The sequence below is a fragment of the Ammospiza caudacuta genome, chromosome 6, assembly GCF_027887145.1.
Source record: "Ammospiza caudacuta isolate bAmmCau1 chromosome 6, bAmmCau1.pri, whole genome shotgun sequence".
NCBI lineage: Eukaryota > Metazoa > Chordata > Aves > Passeriformes > Passerellidae > Ammospiza > Ammospiza caudacuta.
Window position 1 is genome coordinate 63,720,246 of NC_080598.1, and position 10,369 is coordinate 63,730,614.

The window sequence follows — 10,369 nt, forward strand, 5'->3', positions numbered from 1 at the left end:
ATTATTGCGTTCACCAGTTCTCTTGCTGCAGGCTACGTGCGTGCCCTGACCTCAGCTATTCGTAAAACTGTCCCTTGAGATGATCCCAAAGTTGGGTTTTTTTATTAAAAATGAATTTGAACTCTTACTCATGGAGTCTGTCAGCCTTGGACGCTGAACAAGGCCCGTCCCAGCACAGGGCTTGTCCAAGCAGAGCAATGGAGCCTCCAAAAAAATCCCACAGAGATAAAAATTATCAAAGTGAGGGTCTGGAGGGACAGAACAAGAGGCAATGGCTTTAAATTGGAATAGGGTGGGTTTAGATGGGATATTAGGGAGGAATTCTTCCCTGTGAGGGTGGTGAGGCACAGGGCGCCCAGAGCAGCTGTGGCTGTCCCTGAATGTCTGGAAGCATCCAAGGCCAGGGCTTGGAGCAGCCTGGGATAGTGGAAGGTGTCCCTGCCATGGCAGGAGCTGGAACAAGATCATCTCTAAAGGTCCTTTCCCACTCAGCCCAGTTTGGAATTCCACATGCCTCAGCCTCGGCATTCCTGAGGGGGTGCAAGGAGTGTGTGTTTGTGTCGTGCCTCGCTGCCTTCACCCTTCCCCTCGCAGAGCCCACTGGGCCTTCTGTGAGGGTGAAAAGACCCTTCAGGCAGCGGGAAGAGCGGCAGAAGCACCAACCCCGGACGAGACCCTCCATCGATACACGGCACCGTCCGCCATCTTGGCGGGGCCCTGAGGGGGGCGGGAGGGGCGTGGCCTCTCTGAGGGAAGGGGCGTGCCCACAGCGCTCCCGCCCAATCCGCGCGAGGGAGCGCGCCGGCCCTAAAGGTCGCGAGGCCGGCTGAGGGACGGAGTGGAGGCGCGGCCGGAGGGCGGAGCTCGGCGGCGATTGGCTGCTGTTGGCTGCGGTCGGCTGCGATTGGCTGAGCTCGGGAGGGCGGGCGCGCGCGCGCGCCGGGCCCGGCATGGCCCCGCCCACCGGTTGCCACGTCCGTGCGGCGCGTGCGGCGGGGCCGGCGCGCGCGGGTGAGTGCGGGCAGGGGGGCCCTGGGGGGCTGAGGGAGGGATGGGGGGGATCGGAGCCCCCACTCTGAGGGGTCGGGCTGGGCACGGGTCCCACCCCCGGGGGGCTGCTGCAGCTCAGGGGCGCTGTGGGGACACCACCGAGGGGCTCTGCGTGTGTGCGGGGTTGATATGAGCGCCCCGAAGGTCTGTGTGTGCGAGGCAGCGGCATGCACCGCCACCGAGGGGCTGCGGATGGAGTGAGGGCTGCCCTCAGCACGGCGTGTGTGAGTTGAGGGGCTGGTTTGGGGAAGGGTTCTACCCCCGAGGGGCAGCTTGAGCTGTAGGGACCCCCCGAGACACCGTGTGAGGGGTGAGGGGGTGTGGGACCCCCCGAGGTTGTGTGTGAGGTGTGGAGACCCCCCCAAGGGGCTGCGTGTTGAGGGGATCCCCTCACGGCGCCATGTGTGAGGTGAGGGAGCCCCTGGAGAGGTTGGTGTGTCCCAAGGGGCTGCTCCGGCTGAGGAAAGCCCTGGGGACCCTCCAGGGGCACAGCTGGGCTCTGTCACCCCGTCCCCAAATCTGGGGGCTGGCAGAGCTCTGGCCTGGCACCCACTGACCCTCCCAGGGGTTTGGGGGTGTCCCCGGGATGGCAGCTCAGCTCAGGGGGTCCCTGGTCATACCCTGCTCCCAACACTTGTGGGGATCCTGGGATGCTCCAGGAGAACTTCAGCTGGGCACCAGGACAACTCACAGACCTGAGCTCTTCTTCTCTGTACCTTAATAATTTTTTTTCATTTTTGACATTATCCCAAGTCATATTCCTGCCTCCAGAAAGTGAGCATAACTTGTAACCCCATCCTGCTCCAGCTGTGCCGGAAGTAGTTGGGAAAGTGACTCTGAGTTGGTCACTGATTGCTCATAGAGCACTGAAAATTTGATTTTCTCTTTGTGCTTTTCCCTGGGTGTGCTGTAACCCTGAGCTGGAGTTTGAGGTTTGCTTTATTCTGTACAGACACTGTTGGAATGTTGATGTGGACACTTGGGAATTCTGACAGGAAAAGTGACATTGGGCTGGTTGAGCTGGAGGAACAGAGAAATCTGTGGGAATGTTTCTCTTTGCAGTTCATCTCTCCCGCTGTTTCATTTTGAAAATTCACACGGGATGAGAGTTTGTGTTGCTGTTGAATTGCTGGAACAGCAAATGTTTTTACTTTCATATGCAAAATTAGGGTGAGAGCTGAGATTCAAAGGCCAGTGTGTACCAGCAGGTGGCATTAAAAAAATTATGGGTTTTTTTTTTTTTTTTTTAGTGAAGAACTTTCAGTTGGGTTTCTAGAGCCACTTTCACTTTTGAGGCTCATTACACTGTGATGCCTCACAGCAAACATTCTGTTCTTTCTTTGGGCTGTCAGGTGTGTTATTTTAAAAAGTGCCATCCCAAACACTTTTTTTCTTTCTGCTGTTTGGCCTGACCAGTAGTGTGTGACTGCTCTATTCATGGTGCAGCCAAGGCAGTCTGTAGATTTATAAAGAAATGAGAAGTTTTCATGAGCTCTGCTTATCCCAGAACCCTGACCAGGTATTCCACAGGGGACAGAATAAGAATTATTTTCCTTTATCATAGGATTTAACATAGGATTCCAGAATTGGAAGGGACCTTAAAGCCCATCTCACTGCACCCCCTGCCATGAGCAGGGACACCTTCCACTGTCCCAGGTGGCTCCAAGCCCTGTCCAGCCTTGACTGCAATAAGGAGAATGCCTCCCTTTGTCACCCAGAATCACCCAGTCTCTTCAATCATTAACAGGTGTCTCACTGTCACCTTGGCCCTGTTTCCTGGCCACTGTGGGGCTGTGCTTGGCAGCTGGGCTCTGCAAACACCCACAGCAAACAGGAGGGGCAGGCTGGGCTGTGGCTGTGCCACCACCCCTGTGGGACGTGGCACCTTGTGCCCCACAGATGCAATACTTGTGGGGTGGGACTGCCTGGGAAAAAAATGCAGGTTTGAAATAAATTGAGTAGGAGTGCAGCTGGTGTCTGGACAGGTTGTTGGGAGGTTTTGTGGGAGTGATGCTTTGCTTCCCACAGGGCTGTGGAGGTGAATCCCCTCTCTGAGGTGCTGTTTATCCTGGGCTGTCCCAGCACAAACACAGCAGCTCTGTGTGCACACCCTGCTGAAGGCTGAGCAGATGAAGTGAACAGCAGTGTGTTCACCTTCCTGGAAATCCCTGAGGCACACCCCATGGCATGCTCAGGGGGAAAGGCTTATTTAGAGATTGAACCATGCCAGAACAGCTTGTTTAGAGATTAACCCATGCCTGACCTGTTCCATTGCAGGTCTGTCTGCAGCCATGATGCCCGTGGCCACCGTCATGCCCGATGACACGCCCATGTTCGACCCCAGGATCCTGCAGGAACTGGACTGGAGTGAGAACACCACCACCTTTTCTCCTGCCATTTCTCCACTGGATCCAGGGGATGGGCTGGTCCTGAGGCCACTTTGCACAGCTGATGTAAATCGAGGTAGGATCCTGGTTTGTTATTGCCAGAAATGACACTGAGTTGGTAACTTGTGTTTCTGGAGTTCTCAGTGGATTGGGATGGCTCATTTTCCCTGATTGGGGTTATTTTTATCAGTAAACAATTTGATGGAGTTTTAGGACATCCTGAGTTGCAGGAGACCCACAGGGATCATTGAGTCCAGCCCCTGAACCTGCCCCCCTGAGCCTTGTCCTAACATCCCTTGGGGCTGTGACCACGTCCTGGTTTGTCCTGTGTGACCACACCCCTGAACTTGAGCTTTTTGGTGCTGTATTGGGTGACCCTGAAAATTTGGTTTACTGTTTTAATCTTAAAATTCAAGTAAAATCTTCCAAATAATCCACAAGTTCCCATTCCCCGTGGTTTTGGAGAGGGAGCACAGTTGTTGATACTGTAGCCTTTAACACCAAAACAACATGAACAAACATCTTGGTGCATGAATTCTCCTTAATTTCTGAATTTGGATAAAAGTGTTGCTTTGGACTCATTATTCCAGCTCACTTGAGCTTTGGCCAATCTTTCACCATTTTTCCATCCATTGTGATGTGCTGGTGCCATGGTCCCTCTCCACACAGCTGTGCTGGATTGTTCCTTGCTGTTTGGAGCTGGTTGTGTGTCTGTCCCTCACTGAGAGTTGTTTTTGTTTTCCCCTCCTTTCCTGCCAGGCTTTTTTAAGGTTCTGGGTCAGCTGACAGAAACAGGAGTGGTGAGCCCGGAGCAGTTCATCAGTGAGTACCTCATCATTCCTTGGCTTTCCACAGGGAATCAAAGGATGCTGACAGACAGCAGAGCTGCTCAGGTGTGAGGCTGCTGGTGCCAGAGGGAGGGATGAGTTCAGCTCCCCTTGGCACTCAGCCTTGCATCCAGCTGCAGCCATGCCCAAGGGCTGCTCAAATTGCTGCCTAAATTGTGGAACTGGTTTTTAGACTGAGCTTTAGATAGCTGGAGGATGGATTATTTGGGTTGCTCCAAGCCCCTCCAGGCTGGACTGGAACACTCTGCAGGATGGGGCAGCCACAGCTGCTCTGGGCACCCTGTGCCAGCCCCTCATCACCCTCCCAGGGAACAATTCCTTCCCAGTATCCCATCCATCCCTGCCCTTCCAGTGGGAAGCCATCCCCTGGTGCTGTCCCTCCAGCCCTTGACCAAAATCCCTCTCCAGCTTTCTTTGAACCTTCTTTAGATCCTCTGTAAATCCTGCTCCTGGGCCAGACAGGCAGAGGGGAGGCAGCTCAGGGAGTCACAGGATCTGAGGCAAAGCCAGCACAATCCCTGTCCCCAGGTGTCACATCCTCACAGCTTTTGAATCCCTCCAGGGATGGGGACTCCACCCCTGCCCTGGGCAGCAGTGCCAGGGCTGGACAAACCTTTCCATGAGATTCTTCCCTGTGAGGGTGGGCAGCCCTGTGGGATCTCAGCATCTCAGGATGGAGGTGCAGAGAGGCCGAGACCACCCTTGGGGGGCTCGGGAGTCCTGGAATGTTGCCAGAAGTGTCTGGTGGCTGGACTTTGATCCGACACAGGAGACGACGCCTGTATGAGGACTGGGAGGAATTCACTGGGTGAATGGTGAAGGGATAAGTTAGTTAAAGTGTAAAACACAGGGTTTAGGATTTTGGTACAGGGGGGTCTAAAGAAGTAAGATGGAGGAATTGGGGCGTGTCCTGTTCTTCTTCTTCTTCTTCTTGGCCTCCATCTTCTGTGGTGGTGGTGGCACTTTGGGATTGGTCATTACTAAAAGTGCACCGGTTAATAAGGGTGAAAGGTATTGGGGAAAAATGATAAATATTGTACACGTAACTTCGGGTATAAAGATAAGTGACCGCCCGGGGGCTCGCAGTGTGCCCATGGCTGGCTGCTGTGCAGACCTCTGTCGGGCTGAAAGAAAATCTTTTAGATAAACAATTAATAAACACCGAGACCGAGACAAGATCAGAAGTCTCCTCGTCCTTTGAAGCGTCAGCTCTTCAAGGCCATCCCTGGGCCTTTCCAGGCCACCTAAACAGCACAGAAAACTTACACAGCCCTGGCACAGGTGCCCAGAGAAGCTGTGGCTGCTCCTGGATCCATGGAGGTGTCCAAGACAGGGGCTTGGAGCAGCCTGGGATGGTGGGAGGTGTCCCAGCCCATGAAGGGGGTGGCACTGGATGGGCTTTAAGCTCCTTCCAGCCCAGAGCATTCCATGGTTGGATACTGTAGTGCCCATGTGCAGAGCAGCTCAGCAAGGATGGTTCTCTGGGAAAATAAGGAATTTGTGTAATTCTTGCTTTTTCACGGGTTCATCTGACTCTGGGGCATCCATTTTCTGGACTCTTGTGTGCATCATCCCTGTGATCCCCCAGTGATTTGCAGTCAGACACTGCTGCAAGGATCAGATTGAACTGCAGTTTCCTGTGAGCCTGAGTTGCCTTTGCACACTGTGCCTCTCCCACAGAAACCTTTGAGCACATGAAGAGGTCTGGGGATTACTACGTGACCGTGGTGGAGGACACCAACCTGGGCCAGATTGTTGCCACAGCAACGCTGGTTATAGAGCATAAATTCACCCACTCCTGTGCCAAGGTAAATCTGCAGCTGGGAAGGGAGGAAAACATCCTGGCCCTGACTCTGGGAGTGTGGGTTTCATGGTGTTACTGGGTGGTGACAGCCTCAGGTTGTATCAGGGGAGGTTTGGGTTGGATATTGGGGTAAATTTCCGTGTGGAAAAGGTCCAGGCCTGTACAGGCTGCCCAGGGCAGGGGTGGAATCCCCATCCCTGGAGGGATTTAAAATCATGTGGATGTGGCACTTGGGGACAGGGGGCAGCGATGGCCTTGGCAGTGCTGGGGAACAGTTGGGCTCGATGGTCTTGAAGGGCTTTTCCAACCTTAAAAATGGAAATATTTAAAAAATACATTTTAAAATATCAAGTATTTTGTGTATTTAAAAAATACATCACACCCTTGAGTGCTGAGCTGGTAGCAAAAGGAGGCTTTGGCTTTTGCTGAGGGAAAGGAGCCCTTGGGGATCTTTCCCGTTGTCCCTTGGGAGGAGGCAGAGTGGCTGTGGCAGAGCAGGGGGCTGAGGATCCCCGTGCTGGGAGCACAGGGGGCTGCAGGGGCAGCTGCAGGGCTGACAAACAATGTCTGTGCTTCCAGAGAGGCAGGATAGAGGATGTGGTGGTCAGCGGGGAGTGCAGGGGGAAGCAGCTCGGAAAACTGTGAGTATTCCCCACCTGTGCCCTTCAGCAATCCCTTCACACCTCACACCTTCCTGCCAAGCACCTGGGGAGGGTTCAGCCAGCTGGGATCACCAGCTGGGCATGAAATGATCTGCAGGAGAACACAGAGAGTGCTGTGAGCCCTCAGTGTTGTGCCTGTGATAACAAAACTCATTGAATATTCACCGACCCTGCATTTAACTGCTGATTTTTTATCTTTTTCCAGATTAACGTCCACCCTCACCTTGCTAAGTAAGAGACTGAACTGTTACAAAATCACTTTGGAGTGTCTGCCCAAAAATGTGGATTTCTACAAGAAGTTTGGCTACTTGGTATCTGATGAGAACTACATGTTTCAACGGTTCTTTAATTAACAATTCGAGGTGTTCTGGGTTCTTTTTTTTCTTGGAAAGACTGTTGGTGGAGGAGCTTGTGCTGCAAACATTCTCTCCGTGGAAAATTTCTATAGTTTATTGCTGCAGATATAACAATCCCTATAAATAATGAACATCAAATGTGTAAATCTTGGGGGGAAAAAAAATGACTGAGGTTTTAGAAAGAGTCCTTTGGGTTAGAAAATAAGTTTAGAACTAATTTTTACTACTGTTGAGTCGAGGTGAAGCTTTTCTGTTCTAGCTGAGTTACAAAGGACTCCTTAAAGAGATGGTTTTTAACCAAAGGTCTATATTTTTATCTCAAATTTTTTCTTGCATTGTATTTTTCTAAAGGTTTGTGCTTCTTTTTCTCAGTAGCCCAAGGACAGCCCTGGGACTGTCCTGGCTGTGCTGATGGAAGGATGATGTAGCTGGGGAAGGGATGAGGCTTCTCTTATGCAGAATCAGTGACACAGAACAGGCCTTGGTTCTGGATTTTTCCATGACACCTCATGGAAGTGCTGGTGAAGTTTCCTAGGCTCTGTTTTCCAAGATTGGATTTGTTACTGTTGGTGCAGGTTGGGGAGAATCCTTCCAGGCTGTGCTGAAAATGGATGTGTGCTTCTCACTGCAGGGCTCCTGCACTTTAGCTGATAACTTGGTTTTCAGGATAATTACTTTGTTTTTCTGACATGAAAACCCCAAATGTGGTTTGCAACAGGGCAGAGGTAACTGGGAAACTGGAGTGTGTGAAGGAGTATATCCCACAGGGAGTGGGGTTCTGGCTGTAAATCACTGGGAAGGGGACTGGGATGGCAGAATCAGCCCAGAACAGCCCCAGAGCCACCTCCAGGGCCTGAAAAGGAGGGAGAGGGATTTTTGTATGGGCAGGACACAGGGAATGGCTCCCACTGCCAGAGGGCAGGGATGGATGGGATTTTGGGAAGGAATTGTTCCCTGGGAGGGTGGGCAGGCCCTGGCACAGGTGCCCGGAGCAGCTGTGGCTGCCCCTGGATCCCTGGCAGTGCCCAAGGCCAGGCTGGACAGGGCTGGGAGCACCTGGGAGAGTGGAAGGTGTCCCTGTTGGAATGAGATGAATTTAAGGTCCCTTCCAACCCAAACCACTCTGGGATTTACTGAACACCCCTGGATGTGCAGAGGGCCAGCAGGGATTTGCACCTGTGGCACAGCCAAGCAGGAGAGAAATCCCCTCCTTCTCCCAAGGGATTGCTGTTCCTGCTGTGGAGCTTCCCTGGTGCTGCAGGACTGGATCCATGATTTGAGCACTTTGGCCAGGGGTGAAAAGCAAAGAACATCCCCAGGGCTGCTGCCAACAGTGGTGCTTTGTGTGGGGAGTGACAAATGGCACAGCATGAACAGGGCATTGTCCCCAGGCAGGGTTGTTTGTGGGCAGCCAGGCCTTGCACACTGTCCTGCTTTGTGCTCTGGAGAGCAGCTCTACAGTGCTGGGGGCTCTGCTTGATCTTCCTGAGGGTTCTCCACTCCATCCAGTGTCTCCTTGGTGATGTCTGCTTTATTTATTGATTATTTTTTTAAAGAATATCTTTGTTTAAGCTGAATAAATGACTGCCACCTGTATCTGGACTGTTTTTCATGGAGTGAGGATGTGCTTGGTGAGCAGCAGCAGCTGCTGCAGGTACCTGTTCCCCTTCCCTGGGCTGAAAAGAACACTTTTAGCAGTTCCATGTGGATTTCTGTCCCAAGAGAAAGCAGATGAGCATCTGCATGGCTCAAGCCCTGACTCTCATTCTGTAAAGCAGCTCCTGCTTTCTGCTGGCCCAAGTGACTGGGGTGGATTTTCTGGCCTTTCCCAGCTGTAATTAATTCAGAATTTCCAGGATGGAAAGTGGATTATTTGAATTCCACGGTATCTCCACCATGTAAAGAGCCCCAGGCCCTCATGAAGAGTTAATGAGAAGATCAGAGTGAGGAGCAGGGGCTGTGGCCCCGCTCAGATCATTGTCACACAGATGAATGGGGCTGAAAGCACAACGGGCACAGCCCCCTCGGGGCAGCTGAAGGGCTCTTGGTTCCTCCCAGAGGTGACAAACAGCAGCTGGAGAGCTGCAAGTGCCCAGCCTGGGGACAAGGGAGGTGCCACTGCGGGCTCAGGTGTGCCCCAGGGCCACCACAGCCACACAGGGACACTGCCACAAGTGCCAGCCGTGCATGGCCCCGGGGACAGGGAAATGCAGCAGCCCTGAATTTACCCCCAGTGCAAAGGGCTGAGGAGGGAAGAGCAAGGGCCCTGTGTATTTATTATGTGTACATAAAAACAGATCTAAAATATTGACATAAATATGTATAGTATATACGTATATAAAATCTATCTATGGATATTTTATGCATATATAAAATGTGTATATGGATATTTTATGTATATATAAAATCTATATTGACAGATTAATAATATATATACATATTTTTATATATACATACATATATATCTAAAGATACTCTATCCATATACACATATATATACAGACATACATATATATACATATATGTACACATATATACACACATATACACATGTATATACATATATAAATATATATACATATATATACATGCATATATATACACATATATATATAGATACACACATGCATATATATATACATATATATATAGATACACACATGCATATATATATATACATATATAAAATCAACCATGACCTTGAGGCAAGCAGCAAACCTTTCATAAATGTCTTTTCCCTGGCCCACAAAGGCATCTGATTACCTCTGTTTTAGATATACTTAATTATATATATATATATAGATCTCTTTATATAAACATATAATAATACAAATTATATATATATATAAAACCAGCAGTATTTGGACACAGTGTTGATTAATACTGGAGAACCCCAGACTGCTTTGTGCTGGAAGAGACCTCAAAGCCCATCTCATTCCAGCCCTTGCCATGGACAGGGCCACTTCCACTGCCCCAGTTTGCTCCAAGCCTTGTCCAGCATTGCCTGGAACACTTTTATTTTTGGCAGAACCAGCCCTAACAGCACTACCAGCTTCTCCAGAGGTTGAATTTTACATCTTCCCTGTGATTTTAATTTTTTGGCTGGGACCTTTCCCACCCTGAGGAGGAGATCTCCAGTTCCTTCACTCTGCTTCCCCTAAGCTGGAAAAGGCAATTTCAGCACCTCAATCAAGAGCTGTGGATTCCCAAAGATTTGAGTGTTGCAATTTTATGTTTGAACCTGGGAAATAAAAATAATTCA

General features: G+C 50.7%; 1 protein-coding gene across 1 annotated transcript; it reads left to right on the forward strand.

The window, feature by feature from the left end:
• Nucleotides 1–980: 980 nt before the first annotated feature.
• On the forward strand, nucleotides 981–8,689 carry GNPNAT1 (glucosamine-phosphate N-acetyltransferase 1). Its single transcript, XM_058807236.1, has 6 exons — nucleotides 981–1,011; nucleotides 3,328–3,513; nucleotides 4,197–4,259; nucleotides 5,966–6,093; nucleotides 6,669–6,730; nucleotides 6,957–8,689. Exons 2-6 carry the CDS (start codon nucleotides 3,342–3,344, stop codon nucleotides 7,102–7,104), a joined length of 573 nt encoding a protein of 190 aa, XP_058663219.1. The 5' UTR covers nucleotides 981–1,011; nucleotides 3,328–3,341; the 3' UTR covers nucleotides 7,105–8,689.
• Nucleotides 8,690–10,369: the final 1,680 nt, after the last annotated feature.